Source organism: Emydura macquarii, unplaced genomic scaffold (genome assembly GCF_026122565.2).
Source record: "Emydura macquarii macquarii isolate MOO-44397 ecotype Brisbane River unplaced genomic scaffold, CSIRO-AGI_Emac_v2 contig_318, whole genome shotgun sequence".
NCBI lineage: Eukaryota > Metazoa > Chordata > Testudines > Chelidae > Emydura > Emydura macquarii.
In genome coordinates this window covers 2,452,825-2,472,453 of record NW_027130455.1, presented here as the reverse complement: position 1 = coordinate 2,472,453, position 19,629 = coordinate 2,452,825, and the positions used below count along the sequence as shown (strand labels likewise).

At 38.1% G+C, this 19,629-nt stretch overlaps 1 protein-coding gene across 2 annotated transcripts; it reads right to left on the bottom strand.

The window, feature by feature from the left end:
* Nucleotides 1-836: 836 nt before the first annotated feature.
* Nucleotides 837-18,667, bottom strand: DCUN1D5 (defective in cullin neddylation 1 domain containing 5). Of its 2 annotated transcripts, none has more exons than XM_067567753.1 (8): nt 18,334-18,667; nt 15,769-15,860; nt 12,603-12,673; nt 12,041-12,132; nt 6,431-6,539; nt 6,239-6,343; nt 5,407-5,509; nt 837-4,415 (listed from the first exon to the last, which is right to left on the bottom strand). In XM_067567753.1, coding segments are annotated over exons 1-8 (651 nt in total). In that variant the 5' UTR covers nt 18,411-18,667; the 3' UTR covers nt 837-4,413. The 2 variants fall into 2 exon arrangements, with proteins under 2 accessions (XP_067423854.1, XP_067423846.1); XM_067567745.1 differs by having other exon boundaries at nt 837-4,604; nt 18,334-18,658.
* Between the last annotated feature and the right edge of the window lie 962 nt (nt 18,668-19,629).

Genomic DNA, 19,629 nt, shown 5'->3' with positions numbered 1-19,629 from the left:
GTATAAAAAAAAAAAAAACTAGTGAAACATGAGTGGCTGAAGAAATTCCTCACTACTCTCAATTTTGATAGGGTTCCAGGTGATGGGAAGCAGTAACGTACTTGACACCCAAAATTCGTCACTGAGTTATTGAGCTGTGCAGGATTTTTCCTAGAAGTCAATATATTAGCGTATGTCCAGCTGCAACAATGTTCCATTACGTTAAGCAATATGCAAGTGTCCATTGTAAAAACAGAATGAAGGTGCCAGCCCAACACAGCAGGAATGAATGTGCTGGTCATGAAAAGCCCTTGTTGTCCAATAGTTTGTTTTTGAAACTATGTACAAGTTGGTCAATTTCAAGGAGGCAGATAATCAAATGTTTCTAACTCAGTCAGATAGATGGATCCTTGTTTCAATTCCTCCCTGGAGAAGACACTAAAAGAGTCCATGGGAAAGTGCATTGAAAAACATGGCACAGTAACGAGAATGTGGTAATCAGATGAAGTGTTCCTTTTCCATGGTGGAAGTTGGAGCTGCTTGTTGAAGAAGATATGTGATTCACATACTGAATCAGATAGGACAATTATTAGAGGCAGTATTAGAGAGAATAATTGTTGTCTAGTAACCTGAGCAAACAGTTAAGTGCCTGCTACAGAAATTGACATGTCACTTTGCTACTCTTGTTTAAGAGCAAATCTCTATTCTCCAGCAAATCTGGCAGAGACAGAGACTTTATTCAGTAAAGCTGTGTTTTAGCATCATGTTGTATTTGATTTTAAACACCATGGAATATACACAAATGAATAACTGATAAAAAGGCATCATAACAGGAGCAGGGACAGATTTTCTGCCTATTATATAATTTATATTTATTCTTCATTTTTAACAAGACTAAACTTGTACAAGTTTGTACATTTTGCACAAAACTCTTCTCTAGCTTTAAAAACAAAATACATCAGAAACAGTTAAATTTATGGTCCCGTTGTAAAATGCATGTTGTCTTCACTACCAGTATGTCTGTTCAAAAACTTTGGAAAGGTGAAATAAGGATATCCAAGACAAAACAGTTCAAATACGGATTATGACACATCCCCTTCTGACAATGTGACCTATACCAAGTTTGTATCTGTATTAATCAAATCCTAGTTTAAACAATTCCACCATAAAAATATGTGAAATTACAAAGTCATATTAGGAAAGGATTAGATGCTGAAATGGTAAAGTTAAATACAGTACAAAGAGCTAACATGGGTCCCAATTTTGCAAACACGTATGCATGTGCTTATCTTTATTCTTGTGCATAAAACTCACTTATTTAAGCACCAAGTTAGGCATGTGCATAAGTGTTTGCATTATATGAACACACAGCTAACTCTTTTATTACTATGATTTCTAAATATGGGTTGCATCTTTACATAGATGAACTATTGCCCTCTTCCCAACCCACATAGTTTTTTAAAAATAAATATGAAGTGTTATGAAATAGGAAAATTGTATATTACCTACACAAGCTATGTAAAAGGGAACTTGCTGTATGAAAACATAAGAATTTAGGGGAAGTTTTCTATTTAATACCACAGAAGAGATACCATTATTATTAGGTTTTGGAAGACATAATATATTTCATTCCATTTACATTTCTTTGCTTTTATTGTTATAAATGTGACAATGCATTTTACTTGGGAACTATTTTTTTTTAATTGAAAAAGTTGTTATAGCTGTTTTAAATCCTTCTATTGAAATGCACCTGAGCAAAGCAAAGCTAAAATTCTGAAGCTAAAACATTCAGATGGACTCAGATTTGGCTTGTGGACATGGACACACAAGTAAGAATATACATTAGTAGCTTTTTGGGCACTTATTTGAATAAGAGGTAAAGAGGTTTAAATACTCTCCCCTCCAACAAAACAGCTAAAGTGACAAGTCCACATTTAAACTGTGCAAGCCAGTAGTTCACATTTAAAGAACAAGCTTGATTGCAGTTATGAGCATAAAAACATGACTTTAAAAACCTAGCTTCTATTTTTTATTCAATTTGACAAAGTTACTGATATTTTTAAAATCTAAATACAGTACATTCATTCCCAGGCTAAGAAGTTTTACAGCAACTCATATGATTTTTAAGCACACACAACCAAGTTATAAATCCCTGAAATATGAATTTATTACAGGAATATTGACAAAAACTTGAGAGAGAAATGATATATCGAAGAGTCCTCAACATTAAATACTTAAACATGTTGGCATTGGCAGATGAATCATTCCAACTGTTTCACACTAATACCACCTCCTAGGACCATCTTGTTTAAAGAGACTTCACAATTGTTCCCAATTACTTAAAAGGATGCTTTTATACACTACAAACATTTAATGTCTTAACTTGTATTCCAAGAATTTTGGAAAAGTTACTTTCACAGCCTCACAGGGTCTGAACACTCTCTTCTTGCAACGATATCTTTGCTTAACTTCAACAATTCATTTCATGTTTTACTTCTTCCAACTGTTCAAGACACCCAACACAGCAGTTCTTGTTCTTTATCAGAACTTTTTTGGTGCCTCATTTCACAAACCTTATGACCCTTCCTGTCAGTGCATTCTGGGACTCCTGAAATAACTCTCATAAGACTTCGCAGTACTTCTCTGTAGGAGATTTCGGGTAATTTCCAAACAAAAGGCACTGTGTTGTGGGTGAAGTTAGAAGTACCAGCAAATACAAAACTTGTGGCTTTAATGCTTGGGCGACACTTTTGTGGACTGCATTACATCAGCACAGCGGTAGTGTGTGTGTGGACACTAGCCACTGTATAAGAATAGCAAGCTCAAAGTGTTTCAAACAGTGCTTCTTCACTTGGATAGAGTTATAAAAGAAGTGTATATCTACAGTATAAAGTGACCCCTATAAGACTGCTCATGCAGCAGCACTGGGTGTCTCCTGCACCTTGAACAGTAGGTAAATCTAGAAAGAGTAGTAATATTTCTCTATTGCAGAACAACAAGAACATGGAGATACTACTACATTCCCCCACCCCCTTTTGTCTACTGTAAACTAGTTACTGAAGCCAAGAAAAAAAGTTTCCTCAGATATGAGATTTCCTAATCTTTCCTGAGCCTGGATAGGATGTGTGCAAAACAGTTATCACTTCCCTGAGGCAAAGATTTTCAAGTCACACCTAGTTCCCTGCCTTAAAGAGCACACTATATTTTTTATCTTTTGGATTTACAGCATTTAGCACAATGGGGCCTTGATCACTGACTGGAGTTATATAGTGCTACCACAGTATAAGTAATAACATAATAAGGCAGGGGTCACAAACGCTTCATTCTCTCATGTCCTGAACTTGCACATTTCCTCAATAAATTCCCCTCTCTCTTCTTCATAAGTATGCTACGACTTCGATGTGGTATCCATCTTCACTGATAGTAAAGTATAGTGATTCCATTCCCCCAGATTTAAATGCTGCAAGATGATATCAAGTGCCAAAATGAGGCAATGGAAAACAGTTACAGGGATCAATACAAGAGTAACGGGGGAAATTGAATGGCTTGAGATACACGGGAGGTCAAATTAGATGATCTAATGGTCCCTTCTGGCCTTAAACTATCCAAAAAAAAAAAAAAAAAAAAAAAAAAAAAAAAGCCACCCTTCAGGGAGGAAAGGTTAAGAGAATCACCTTGAATGCTTCTAGTCCAAGGTATAAAAATCCAAATTAGCATTGAAGCCAAGTCATTAAGTGTTCCCAGCTCTCCTTTTTAAAATATAAATTGCACTTTCACACAAAGCAATCCAGAGACTCAAATGTGGTAAGAATGTACAGCTGCCTTGCTGTACCAAATAGTATTAATGTTAGTACCCTTTGATATACACGTGACTTTTCTAGGCATACAGCATATGGAGCCATACCCATACCACTTTCCATTTAAAATGGCCGTGCCTTTAAATTACACGGCCCTGACTGGGTGCTGGAGAAAAATGTATTTTTAAGGCCTTTGTCTTCACCTGGAGATGAACGTTGTGGCACAACCCATGGCTGGTACTAGTATGCAAACTAGTAAAACAGCACCCAGAGCTTAATATCAACAGTCGTTCTTCCTAACTTGTGTCACACAAGACAATCTTACCCTTAACAAACTACGTTGCAAACCAGTTAAGTGCATTAAAAAAAAATCGAAACAAAAACAAACAAACAAAACCCAAAACAAAACTCATCGCAAAGGGCATTTCTGAGAAAGAAAAATCTTAAAGTTTTGAATTTCAAAAATAGACACCACACTCAAGGGACATCCTTCACTTTTAGGCCTTTGTCACAAATCTGGATCTTTATTGTTCTGAAATAAACGCTATAAACATAAGACTCAAAAACAAAGAAACTCCAACTTGCAGTCTCAGAAGAGGTGTGGTTCAATGCCCATATCACATGTAACAAGAAAACTTCCTTTAAAAAAAAAAGGAAAAAAAAAATCACTGGAAAGTCTTTCATAAGCATGAAAATGCAACCCTTGGTTTTGTCTCATTAGTTTGTACAGAAGTGGGCATCAACAAATCCTGCATTTTCTTCAGAGTTCTTGCTATGACACTTGACGAACTTTTTGCCACTCAACAAATTCATCAAGGAGAACAGGCCCTGGAAATAGCAATATTCAAAGTCACAAGATGCAAAGTCTTTTAAAAATACTTTCTATTCTCCTCGTGAACTATGAAGGCTAAATCCTTCAGTTTAGATAGTGTTCAGTGTCAATTATTATGATAAAATGTTAATGAAGAATTTAAGGTGACTAAAATCATACCATATGAAAAATAGATGAACGAGATTTGTATTTAGGGGCTGGGAGTAGGTAGGGGGTGGTGAAGTTTTTTGGTTTCTTTTATATAAAGCATTTGACAGTTTGAGTAGATTTTATTAAAGAGGTAAGATGATATTAAATTAACATCTTAATAGGGCTATACTATAAACCAAGCCAAATAATTCCCTTTTACTAAAGATTTCAAAATTGCATGCAATTGCCTAGAATAAGGAGCAATATGAGATGCCTTATTCAATAAAAGTGTAATATTCTTGTCTGTACTTTAGTTTTGTCTGGAAGAGAACCATAGATCAATTCTCCAAGGATGAGCAACTATGTCGCTTCACAGTTTAACTGGAGGCCAGAATTCACTGGCTCAAAAGAGAGGTTGTTTCCAAAACAAGGGTTTCATGTAGCAGCTGAACAGAATGGACCAAATCCTGAGCTCATGTAAATTGGCATGGAGCTGTACCAATTAACAACTACTGATGATCTGGCCATTAGGCCAGTTTTTCTTTATATTTTTTCTAAATTATGTTTTGTCCTTTAAAGTAAAATTTCCTTTCTTGGAACTTAGATGTATTCCTCTATTCTGGGAATATAGAAACTACACTCGAATGAATAAATGTTATGAACACTTACATGCACCATCTTCATCGTAGTTGCTAAGATCTGCATGAACGGTTCTGCTGAATTCTAACACATTGTACCACTGATCCTTGTTCATAACTCTATACTTTGATTGCTAAGAAAAAGAAAAAAATATTTAATCAAGGAATCAGATAATCATTTCTTTAATTTTTAGTATTTCTAGAGTCATCTTGAACTATTTCCCAATGTTCACAAGTCCATTACTGGATACTGCATCCATTATTTCATCAATTTACAAGATACCCATTAAAATAGTATCTCAGCGCATATAACACCAGCTGAAAAAACAAACAGAAGATTAGGGAGGATATATTCTGCACCCGCTGCAGAAGCCAGAGCAGTTTCTTTAAGGAATTTGGTTGTGGCTAGTGTCCAGAAAATAAAAATATCATGAGAATCTAGTGGCTGTTATTGGGAAACTTGGACAAAAGGGTGTGTTTTACATCTTGCCCTGAATCAAATTCAACAAGGGATTCTCCTTCCTTCCAGACTATGTAGCCAAGTACAGTCCTCATAGATACTAACTTTGGGTCATGTAGTGGCTTAAGTGTAGAGAGGCACATTTAACGTCAAGTTTATCTTCTCAATATGAGAAGGAAGATATTTCAGCTACTTACAGTACAGCTTCCTTTGGCTCGGAAGGGTATAGAAGACAGGAAAAAAAGTTCTCCTTTGAGATATACAGAAGCTATTACTATTCGCTGAGCCCTCAAACAAAGGTGCACAAGTCACAAAATCTCTTCTTACAACAGCACATTGCAAAGTCATCAGCCAGACAGGTGAGACAATTTGTTATTTTTTAAAACAGTAACAGAGTGCATACCTCCAAGTACTGGTAAAATACTGAGAACAGTGGCCATGTTCTTCCAAGCAGAAGAGCTAACATAGATTTTGCAGTATCAATATCAAGACTTCGCTGGTCTTTATCCTAAAAATACAAAGAAAGGAGCACTTAGAAAAAATTGATAAAGGAACTTGTACTCAAATGTTCTAATGATCAGACACAGAGACTTACCCTTGCAAAATCAAAGGCATATCTGTAGATATTCTTAAAGGATGAAATATCATTCAGTTGTGACCGCAAAAAATCAAACTTATTCTGTAACTTTTCTGTGCAGTCACACCTTAAAAAAAACCCAAAACAAACAATGTTAAATAAATTTTAAAAAAAACCAAAAAAACCCCCCAAAAAAACAACCTATATGCCAGGGTCAAGTTTGCTCCTATTATAAACATGCTTGCAGAGTGTAATATAAATCTGTTTTTCAGAAGTGTTCAGCATTCGTAAGTCACTGACTTTATGGATGATCAGGCCTGTAAATAGACTTTCGTTACCAAGTACAGTTTAAATTCTCTTCTGGTATTTTTCAAAATACAACCTTTTTAATTACTAAGGGCCAGGTTCTGCCACCTTACTCATACTTAGTAGTACCTTACTCTGCAAGTATTTCAAGCCTGATTGAGTAAGGTACTGTTCAGTGTCAATAAGGGCAGCAGAATCTAGCTGTAAGTGAAGACCCTATGCTACACACCTTGCATATACACAATTTTCATTATAGTTATACATATGTAGGATTTGCAGGATTGCTCAAGCACTATGCAAAATATCTTAGAGCCAGTTCGTGTTTTATAGGACTTAACTGAAAGTTGAGAGCAAATGCCACAGCATGAACTGCTCAGTGCTCATTAAACTGGGATGGGCAGGAAAGAAGGTTCACAAATTACTGAACAGAATTTACAAGTATAAAAATTATTGCTCATGATATTGCTCTGTTATTCACTAAGCTATTTTTATTTTTCTTAGCATGGCTCTTTTAAAAAAAAGCATATGGGCTACATTCACCAACACAGGCACAGAAAGGGGTAATTTTCTCCTGTGAATCTCTCTGTAGGGATTTACTTCTAAGAGGAGCAGTTGGTTATATTGACTCTGCGCTCCACTGGGGTTCTATTGCAGGGGTTATAAATGAGAGAGAAGCCCATAAGAGTCTTGCAATGCATGCTGCTGAGATGGTGCACCGCCTTCCCAGCCAGCATCTCCTGGCTCACTGTGTGCTTCCCAGGGGAAGAATACCGCTGACGTTTTGCTCTGTCACAACCTCTTTCTGGCAGACTTTTTGCTGCTGGTGGAGGCCACTAGCATCTACAATGAATGGCACAGACCCCAGGCCAAATCTTCAGAGTGCAGAGAAGATCAGTGCTCAGTAAATAAAGTAATTAGCTAATCAGATTGTATGTACACATGACAAAAATTACAGTTTTATACTTAACCCATGTTTTAACCTCAATCTTGCCTTATTTTTGTAAAATATGCTAACTCCCTACATAAATAAAAACAAGACCTAAATTAGTTCAGTTTTTATTTAGCCTCCCAAGAGAGTCTGAACCCTGGAATATATTCGTCAACTTACACCCTGGACACTTGTCCCTAAATTTGAATATAGTATAGTTAAAATAAAAAAACCAAAATGCATACATAACAAGACATCTCACACTCTTTCATTGTTGGAACCTTTGTCCTGATAGCTGAAATAAAAAATATGTCTGCAATATATATAAGTATGCAATACATAAGTCAATATAATGCCAGGAATGAGTGGTCCTTTGACTTCTATTCTGGGGATCCACCTATGGCAGACTCCACATAGAAAGTGCCATAATAGATTAACTATTGTCCATCAGGCCCAGTATCCTGCCTTTAGCAATACCTGTTGCATCAGAGGAAAGTAAAGACACCTCGCACAGAGCTGTTTGTCACCAAATTCTTATTGGTGATTTATCTACCAGATTTTTAAATAAAAGAAAAAACCACAAGCTTTATGCTAGTGTGTCCAGCACTTCTACAAAACAAAGTACCACCATGAACACCATAAAACCTCAAGGCTTAAATGGTACTGACATAAATATTCTTTGTTAGAACCATTTTTTAATCTGCAAAGGAGAGAGAAAGCCTCTCAGCAGCTCCCACCTCCACTTGTATTGTGGTTGATCTAAATGAGCAAACTGCACCAAGGAACTGGATCCATGTTGCCTATTTCTCCAGTCATGTAAAGCAGTCGCTGCAAGTTCCTCTGAAGTATTAGCAGACAACCTATAAAGTGCCTCAGACTATGGACACAGTACAGCTTCAGTGAGAATAGCAGAGAAGCATATCTTTGTTGCCCCAGAAGTCCCACAACATCAGTTGATCAATTGCATGAAATGTCTGGCGGAAAATTTCATTTATATTAAACTTACTACTTCCTGTTGGGCTATGGAAGAAGGGAAGGAGAGGTGATGATGGGGAGGAAGTAAGCGGCAAAGTTAAATGATACCCATAAGAGCACAAGAATAGCCATAATGGATCAGACCTATTGTCCATCTAGCCCAATATCCTGTCTTCAAACAGCAGCCAGTGCCAGTGATCCATCTTCTGTCATTCAGACCCAGCTTCTGGGAGTTGGAGGTTGAGGGAAACCCAGAGCATGGGATTGTGTTCCTGATCATTTTGGCCAACAGCTATCGATGGAGTATCCTCCTTGAACTTGTCTAATTCTTTTTAAACCCTGTTATACTTTTGGCCTTCACAACATTCCCTGGCAATTAATTCCACAAGTTGACTGTGCATTGTGTGAAGAAATACTTCCTTATCTTTGTTTGAAACCCGCTACCTATTAATCTCATTGGGTGACTTTTGGTTCTTGTGGTACATGAAGAAGTAAATAGCACTTCTTCATTCACTTTCTTCACACCATTCAAGATTTGAGAGACTTCTACCATATCACCCCTTAGTCATCTCTTCTCTAAGATGAAAAGTCCCTGTCTTTTTAATTTCTACTCATATGGAAGGTGTTCCATACCCCTAATCATTTTTATTGCCCTTCACTGCACCTTTTCCATTTTAAATATATCCTTTTTGAGATGGAGCGACCAGAACTGCACACAGTATTCAAGGTGTGGGTGTACCATTTATTTATATAGTGGCATGATGATATTTTCTGTCTTATTGTCTATCCATTTCCTAAGAGTTCCTAACCTTCTCCTAGTTTTTTTGACTGCCACTGCACACTGAGCAGATGTTTTCAGAGAACTATCCACAATGACTCCAAGATCTCTTTCTTGAGTGGTAAAAGCTACTTTAGACCCCCTCATTTTGTAAGTATAGCTGGAATTATGTGTTCCAATGTGTATTACTTTGCACTTATCAACATTGAATTTTCTCTGCCATTTTGCTGCCCAGTCACTCAGTTTTGTGAGATCTCTTTAACTCGTTGCAGTCAACTTTGGATTTAACTATTTTGAGTAATTTTGTATCAGCTGCAAACTTTTCCACCTCACTGTTAACTTATTTTCCAGATCATTTATGAATCTGTTGAACAGGACGGGTCCCAGTCCTGATCCTTGGGGGATATTGCTGTTTACCATTTTCCATTGTGAAAACTGACCATTTATTCCTGCCTTTCATTTATTTTTTAACTAATTACTAATCCATGAGAGGGCCTTCCCTCTGATTCTACAACTGCTGAGTTTGCTTAACAGCTTTTGGTGTAGGACATAGTCACAGACTTTCTGAAAGTCCAACTGCACTACATCATCAACTGGATCACCCTTTTCCACATGTTGAGATGCTCAAAGAATTCTAACAGATTAGTGAGGCATGACTTCCCTTTACAAAAGCCATGTTAACTCTTCCCCAACATATTGTGTTCCTCTGTGTCTGATTGTTCAGTTCTTTACTATAGTTATAATCAATTTGCTTGGTACTGAAATTAGGCCTATAATTGCCAGGACTGCCTATGTAGACTTTTTTTTTTTTTTTTTTTAAATCAGCTTTAAATTAGTTATCTTCCAATTATCTGGTACAGACACTGATTTAAGCGATAAGTTACATATCACAGTTGGTAGTTCTGACTATCGCCTGGTCCTAGTGACTTCTTATTGTTTTATTTATAAAGGAAAAAAAGGAAATACACGGATTCAAAACTGGGAAAGTAGTTGTTATTTTAACTCAAACCCATTGACAATAGAAAGATTAAAAAAGGGAAGAACTAAAATAGCTATGGTTAAAAACAAAGAAAAGAAATAGAGTTCAAAAGGGTGACAGTTATGTATGGATTTAAATTTAATTAAAATCCTAGCATTTAAATATCTCTTCTTCCATGTTAACTGTCTAGTTAAGAGTATAAAATCTTTGAGTCAAGAAACCGTCTTCTTGCATATCTACAAAGTCCACTTTTGGGCAAAATGTAAGTAATTTCATACAAAAATCCCAGTATGTTAAAATATTATTTAGGTTGCACAGTAAAGCACTCCAAAGTTAGATGTATAGTTGCACAAGTAACCTTAATATTGCCCTCTTGTGCGTCCATCCTGTGCACTGACTGAGCCAGAGGTCCTGTGAAAAAAAATAGTATGTGATCATGTAATTAAAGACTGTATCAGAATGCGTATACACAAGGGGACTGAATTAACGTTGAAGAGGCAACTGTAAGTCTGGCACTTCCTAACTTTGGAGTGTTTGATTTTGCAATCTACATAACATTCTTTTGACAGTTTTTTGTAAGTAATTTCTTAAAAAGTTCTTTTCTGTTTAAAAGCTTTCTTTAAAGGGAGTTAGGGGGATTCCTGCCCCATATGGTGCCCTTAGGACAAGGGTGGTGGAGGGAAATAAACTGCTGTGACCAGGTGCTGGGTCCAGGAGGGTTTATAGAGTGGATCCCAGTTTGACTTTCTCTTCCCCAGCACTCACTAAGAAGTGGAGAATCTTGTCCTAGGCAAGGGGTCCCAGGGGCCATAAGCTACTGGGGGCCATGTGACAGATCAGGGGGTGATCCCAGCTTTCTTTTCCCCACATTACAACTGCTCTGGCACCTCCCTAGCATTTCCCTCACAGTGTGTGCTGTTGTTGCTGTAGCAGCCCAGCCTTAGAATGTTCATGTTTAGTTATTATCTTGGCATGTTGTCAAAAATTTCCTAAGAAAGAAAGAGAGAGAGAGAGAGAGAAAGGAAATTGTGATTTTAATAGTATCTCAGCAAAAAGCTGAATGGAATTTCATGAGAGAAAGGAAAGACTTCTCTAGACTCAAGGCTTTGCCACTGACAATATCAAAGATCTGTGAACAATGGAAATAGGAGAGCTTCTCAAAGAAAGGACCTAAGAATCCACTGGGCAATGGAAACATAAGTGTCATTTAATATAGATGACTGACAGCATTAGAGACTGGATATTGAAATCCTCTGTTTATCCACTGAGCTGGTGTCGTGTAGGAAGCAACAGTGCAAATTTCCCCATATTGCCCATCAATAAACCTCAACACTGATATGTCTCCATATCCACTCACTTGCGTGTCTGCTGACCAGGATAACATTTCAAGATATGATTTTTGCTAAGTGAATATTCATTTATTATGGTCTGAAACAACACCACCAATTCATTTAAGAGAAATCATTAAATTGATGATTTGACAGCATATGGCTGCTACTGCCAGTGACTGACTGGGGCCAGGTTTGAACTGGTGACCTACGAGCAAAAGGTGTTATCTTATTATCAGTCCTGCATAATATTCAGAAATTGGGAGAAGGATAATTAATATCTGATGCCTCAAACATAAATTTGAACGCACTATCATATATAAAAAGCTCTTACTGTAATGAGGTCATCCCCTTTAACCACTCTTCCTTGGTAAAAAATCCCATGCTTTCAGCCTCTAATTTCCAGGCTAAAACTAACATAATAATCTAGTGAAAAAAGAGAGTAAAATATCAGTATACTAAGACAACAATAATTATAACTATAATTTTCAAACTGGTATCTAGATGTTTATGAAGAACATTTAAAGCATTCAAATAATTAAGTGATTATTCTACAGACTTAAAGGAATCCAAAATGTGAAATGTAGCTAAATTAGTTGAATTCTGTGTGACAATCTTTCCCTAATTCTACATTTCAGAAAATAAAGTACATCTATTCTTTTTAAAATAAACATAGTTGACACATTTAACCACTCTCCCCACCCCTCTCCCCCCAAAACAAAAAAAACCCAAACCTCCCTAATTGTAACCATGAGAATAATAGGAAAAAAAACCTATAATTAAGAGGCCACAACACATTCCCCTTTCACTTACTGAAGTGAAATTTTTTGGCATAAGATTAAACTTAATCAATTTATTTACTTAAATTTCCATTAGTGTCCAGTAGTAAAACCTACATTTTCAGGTTCAACACCAATATCTTCACAGAACTTTTCCATTCCCTCTGGCCCTACCACTTCATCAGGACCTTCAAAACCAAAGAGAAATCAGTCTACGTTATATATAACATTCAAATCACAATTGCTGCTAATTTTGATTACATATAATAAAAAAGATCTTAAATAAAATATTACATTTAAAAACTGACATAGAATTACAGTATAACTTATTACTAGATTTTGTGGTAGAAAATGACCCTATATGCAACACAGGGGAAGGTGAAAAGTAAAGAGTACCAGTTATTTACAAAATATCCTGAAAGGCTATTTGATAACTCAGCAATCTTCAACATGCATTGACCTAATCAACAAGAGTCCCTACAGCTATTTTATCCAGGAAAACATTCGCTGAGGCCAAGTAGCTATTGTTATTATTATTTTTTAAGTACTGCTAACATTATGATTTAAGTCTAAATTTGCAGGAGGAATCAAGTGCTATAGGATTAATTATTTACCAATTAGTAATTGTCCATAGCCTCAATTTCAGAATTTAGGATGTTGAATGTACTTTTATAATAAATAATAATAGTATGATAACATTAAATGTATTACATAGCAGATCTAAGGATGAGCTTGACTGGGATTGTAATGCTTGGTTTTATGCTATATGCTGCCCCTTTGTATAATAAGGCCTCTGACAAGCAGCAAACTTGGCATCATATTTAAAAAAAAAACCAAAACACATGTACAGACATATTCTGCAGTTTATCAATCACATTGTTTCTATGAACCTCTTCCTGGTACTTCAGGTATTTCTGCTGCGTTTGTTCCAACAATTATTCCAACTGGGATATTAACAAAGATGGATGAATACATGTTGTTGGAAGGTCTGTTTACTTTACATACCATTTTGCTAGGTCCTGGATAATTACTTTAGTATCACTAAAATAGTGTGTTAGCAAACTACAAAAGGTGGATGTTATGTTTTCGGTACAACTATGGTAATTTTGCAAATTATTACTTTTTGGGGTACATGGATAGCTTTGGAGGGGATGAGAGACCTATAATTTTCCATGCATTATAGCCATTTTAAATTAGCTGTATTATGGCTATCATCCTGAATCAGAACTCATTTTAAAAATTTGGAAATTTTCTGCTGGTTAATGGGATGAGAGCCATACTCAATTCTGAATACTGAAAGTTACAGCCTTTACAGGTTATGGGTGTGCTACTGGCAGGTAGGAAAATGAATCTGGTTTACAGAGCACAACCACTGGTTAACTGAACTAGTACAAGGTGGCACCCTATTGTCCAAGTACCTGGTCTTGAGCAGAAGCAATCATATGGAATATATTTAATAGTTGAGCATTCAATCTTGAAAAACTGTTAACACATATGAGGAACTTTATTTTACAATTAACAGCCCCATTGACTTCAATGGCAGTACTTGAGTGTCTTTGCAGGATCATACACTTAGTACTTTGTAAAGTTCCAGAGGGGTAGCTGTGTTAGTCTGTATACAGCAAAAATGAGAGTCCTGTAGCACTTTAAAGACTAACAAATTTAATTTCTGCAGGCATAAGCTTTCGTGGACTGTAACTCACTTCGTCAGATGCAAGAAATAGAAATCAAATGGCAGGTATATACATACATACAAGTTTAAGGAACAACAATGGGAAAGTAGTGGAGGACCATTGTTGTTCCTTAAACTTGAATGTATGTATATACCTGCCATTTGATTTCTATTTCTTGCATCTGACGAAGTGAGTTACAGCCCACGAAAGCTTATGCCTGCAGAAATTAAATTTGTTAGTTTTAAGTGCTACAGGACTCTTGTTGTTTTCACTTTGTAAAGGACACTATGCATGAATCTCATGTAAATGTGTTGCAACTTCTTTGTGATTACAGTTTTTTCTTCTCTACATAATGTATTTTTTTAAAAAGATTAAACATTTTTATTACAAAAAATAATTTAATTGTATCCTTAAAACATTTAGTCCACTGGGTTATATGCAATAATAAATCAATTTATTTTTTTAAATATAAAAGATAAATTTACATAGTTCAAGACTCTATAAAACTGTAAATTGTATAGGATTTTAGTTGTCATAAAAGCACTATGAATTTAGTGACCAAAAGCCCTTGAGACTGAAATGCTCTACTTTTCCACCGGAAAGATGTGGGAAAGCCCAGGCTAATATGCCTCAAATGTAGTTTGGAGGGGCCACCATTAAGGGTGAGAGGTTAGTTCACTTTCTAGCTTCTTTGCTGAGACTATCAACAAGGGTGTCAACTGGTGTCAGTTGTGATATAGATATTTGATCCAATTCCTAGTGGACAAAACCAACTCATTTCATGTTGGCTGGTGAACAGTAATGACTTAGCCATAAACTCTTTAGGATGGATTTTAATCAAAAATCTACAGAAGAAGGGCTCTGTAAGCCATTAGCAATTTCCTAAGGCCCAATTTCTAACTGTTTAGTAGTAAATAAGCAGCAAAAGTAATAAATTACACAAAACACATTGAATTTTTGTTAAGATGAGTGATGAGTTATATAGCAGGTTTAATGTATAAAAAAGGAATTTTCTTTAATATTTAAAACAAACCATTGTTGTTTGTGATATTGATGTGTATAGGTTTTGTTTGTTGTCATAAATGGAAGCAAAAAGTTAGTATTATGAACTAATGCACAAAATGCTATTTAAGAGCTTCCCCATTATGTTTTAAACAACAGAATTTAGTCAGACAAAAGATAATCAGATGTTATTTTACTGTCTGGAGAATTTTTTCACCCCCAGATTTACTGTGTTTTGTTTTCTCCAAATTAAGAAAAAGGACATATGGCCTTTGGACAAGTACTGTGTACAATGCGATACAGTTATATTATTTTAAATAAGGCCACAATAAGTAATAAGGTTTAGGAGTATTGATCAAGTAGAAGAGGAATAAGGAGGAGGTGGAGGAGATGGGATACAGAGGTTGATTCTAAAGAAGTTAGAGGCCTACTTTTTAGCTGAGAAATACAATTGTACAAGAAACACTAATCCATATGTCTTATGACCTATTTATTCAGAAAAACATTAATGTGAAAAAGCACGTGTTAATTTTCTTTAATTTATTATTAGCTTGTTAATTTCAAACAAACGCATATGATTTTAAACATGTCTGTAGTTACTTCCATACCTGCATATTCATAAAACCAAGCCAGGCACTTCTTGCTTGAAAAATGCTCCTCTCCACTTATCACTTTACCAGAGGCTTGCGATCTGCAATAGCTTATAAAAATACACATACAAAGATGCCTAAAATGTTACATCCACTGTTCCTCATTTTAAAAATTGACTTCTTTCCATTAAATTCCAAATAATTCATTACTAATCAGAACTAAACCAAAAAATGTCTTTAGGAACAGTCAACATATATGGAATAAAATGGAATTTTTTTTAGTGGCAGCAGTTTGATACAGTACTTCACATAAGTTCTATGCATTAGTAAGAGTTGTAGACAGTTTTCTCACACTACCAAATGTCTGGCAAATATTCCTTGTTTTGATATTTAAAAATATTACTAGTTTGCAAGAGCATAAAAGGACATGGTCTGTCAAAATATTAATTCAACAGCAATAGGTCTTATGTTGTCAACCAAATTTTTAAACTTGGGTGCTTAGTTAGGCTTCTAAATCCATAATTAAACATCCCAGTTTAAGTGGCCTGATTTTTCAGAAGTGGTGAGCACCCACAAATCCCACTTAAAGGGAACTACAGAGTTCAGCACCTTTGAAAGTCACACTATTTTTATTTATGTCTATAAATCTGAAAAAAAAAATCTGTTTTCTAAGGTAAACATCTGTTTATATCATCACATATCCTATAAATGGTCATTCACAGTTTGCCTGGATGCCAGAGACATTAGTAACAATAAACAATCCATGTTAAAACCATTAACATTAACACACACACACACACACAAGACAGTAAGGACCAAGTTTTGCTCTTGCATTTGTGCACTAAACCCAAATGAATTAATTGTGATATACAAATGTGTATCTGAGGGTAAAATCTGTACAGTACATCATTCTACATAGATTACACTTTATAACCTACATTTCTTTCCATTAAAAATGGTCACATGAAAGCATCTTTAACAAACTATAAAACCTTAGAAGATGTCTCCTTTCAAACTCAGATGACATCCGTTTAGATTATTAAATTTTTAGTTTATTTAAAAATGAGATAAAAACTGACTGTAAATGAGGCTTTGGAATTATACAACTCCTTCACAGCAATTTAAAATGAGACATGTCAAGCAAGAAAAGAAGGTTCCAATCCTGGGAGGTACTGACCACACTTATCGCCCAATAAACCACTGCAAACTTCATTGGGAGTTCAGAATGTGCAGCACTTTGTAAAATCAGGCCTTAAATGTCAAACTGCACTTAACACTGTGCTGCAGAAAAGCATCTATCAATTTGAGATTAAAAATGTAAGCACTTAGGAAGAAAGAAAACCATACAGTGAAACTTGGTTAATTTTTTTCCAGCTTAATATGTTTAATTTTTTTAAAAACACTGGTCCGAGTACAGAACATTAGAGCATTCCACTAACCTTTTGCCATGTTGAAAACTGACTACTCCATTCATATTCTTTGTTTTCTCTCTTTTAGTTAGTTTATAATCCATAACAACTGCTTACTTCTCACCCCGTTGCTACTAAATTTCCTTAATCTAGGGAGAAACTTTTCAAAGGCTTCTTGAACGTCCAGATAATTTCAGTCAGTTGATTCTCTTCCATTCACTATTTTACTGACATGCGCTAATAATTCTAACAGATTAGAGAGGCACAACTTTCCTTTACAGAAACTATACTGTTTAGTTCCTACCATATCACGATCAGGTGGGTGTTTTATGTTTAATTATTGCTCTAATCTGTTTATCTGGTACTGAAGCACAAGTGACCTTTGAAAGGGGACAACTTTAGATACTCAACAGGCCTCTGATATATTCATTCTTTTTAATGAGATGCTTCTTACTTTTGTTTTTAGTATTCTGGGCTTCCTTGGTTTTGTTATGAACTGTGCTGCCCTCCTCCCATTCTGTAACCTAACCTGGAGATTATGGGTACTATGAAATCCAACCTCCCAGATCTACACCCCAGCACCAGCAATGGGGTGGATTAGAGTGATCAAGGAGACAGATGGCAGCAGCAATCCAACTCTATAGTAAATGGTATAGTTATGCAAAATAGAACAGGAAAGAAAGGTAGAGTTTTAAGCTTGCCCCCTCAAGCTTATTGAACAAGCCAAACATGGAGGCCATGTCACAACATGCAAGATGTGTCCGTGACCCCCTTATGTTATGTCAAGATGTCACTGTACCATGTGATGCACTGAATGGGTGTGCCACCCTGAATGGCTGCAACACAACACCCCATATCAGAACAACGTGGTGCCATGTGTCAAACATGCCAACACGCCATGGGATGTCACGGCCAAGCCATCTCGCGACCTGAGGACACACATCGCCAGGCTGCGAGGCCAGGATACGCTCCAGATGCCCTCTGAGCTGTGACAGCAGGTCACGGTGTCACCCGCCCTGTGGCACCAACACATGCTCAGGGCCACCGGGCAGCGCTGACAGCCCGGTGCCCAGCAACGCCCCCCCCCCGGCTGCATTCCAGCCACGCCGCAGCAGGACCCCGGCCGGGTGACGGGTGGGGGCCGGGAAGGGGGGGAGGGGCGGGGATACGGTACCTGCCCAGTTTACATTTCTTGAGGCCGGTCTCATCCGCTGCTGCCGCCGCCGATTTTCTCTTCTTCTTCACCGGCATCTTCCTGCCTCGGGGAGCGGGAGGGGCCGCCCCGCGGCGGGCAGCCGGGGCCCTCAGGCGCCTCCTCCCGGGGCACAGCCGCGGACGCCGCCTGGGAAGGAGAGGAGCCCCTTGTTCCCCGTCCTTCACCCGCCGCCCGGACCGCCCCCGGCTGGCGGCTGCTTACACCCGGGCAGGGAAAGTGCGTGTCCCGCGGCGGGCGGGCGGGGAACGAGGGACCCGGCAGCGCCACCAGGACCCACACGGGAGCAGGAAGTGACAGAATCGCGGGGGCGGGGTCACGCACTGGCTCCGCCCCCGCGTAACTCCGCCCCCGGGGCGGGGCTAAGAGCGGGGGCGGGGACAATGCCGGTGCCTGACAGGCGCACACACACGCGCCCCTTTGCCCCACGGGCTGAGCGCCGGCCTCACGCTGGGCGGGGTGGCGCGGCCAGTGCCGGCGCCATGTCCCCGCCCGAAGTCGCGCGGGTCAGCCGCCCGGGCCCCTTTGGGCCCTTTCCCTGCTCCGCAGCACCTGCCCCATGGGAAACGCCCTTTGTCTGGACAGATCCCCCGCCTCCTTCGTCCTACCGGGCAGCAGCCAGCAGCCAGCTCCCTGCAGGGCCCTCCCCACCCCCTAAAACACCCTGCGGTCATTGGACTCCAACAGCTGCTCGCTGCCTTCGACCCTGAACGGCTTCTGCTTCTCGGAGTGTTTCTCCTGCAGGACTTACACACGGAAGCCGTCCTGTTGAGCTCACCGCTTGGGGCAGCTCCTCCTCAGACAGGGTCCCTGCCAGGGCAACTTTCCGGCTCCGGAATTCCCACACTCAGGACATCGCCCCCACCCTGGGCTGTATCCCAGACTTGTCACAGTCTTAGCTTCTCCCTGCACCTACCACCTGCGCACTGCTCTGACTCCCTGATGGACAGCACCCTCAAGGGGCAGTCTCCTTGGAAACTGGCAGGCTTGTGGTGCTGCAGAGGAGAGGTGGCATATAGGAGACACATGATAGTGAAGGGGGCACAGTGGAATGTAACAATTTCCAGAGGGGTAGACATGTTAGTCTGTATATAGTAAAAACAACGAGACTTGTAGCACCTTAAAGACTAACAAAATTCTGCAGGCATAAGTTTCATAGGCTGCAACCCACTTCGTCAGATGCATGAAATGGAAATCACAGATAGGAGGTATATATATATATATATATATATATGTACATCCAAGGGTAAGAAACAA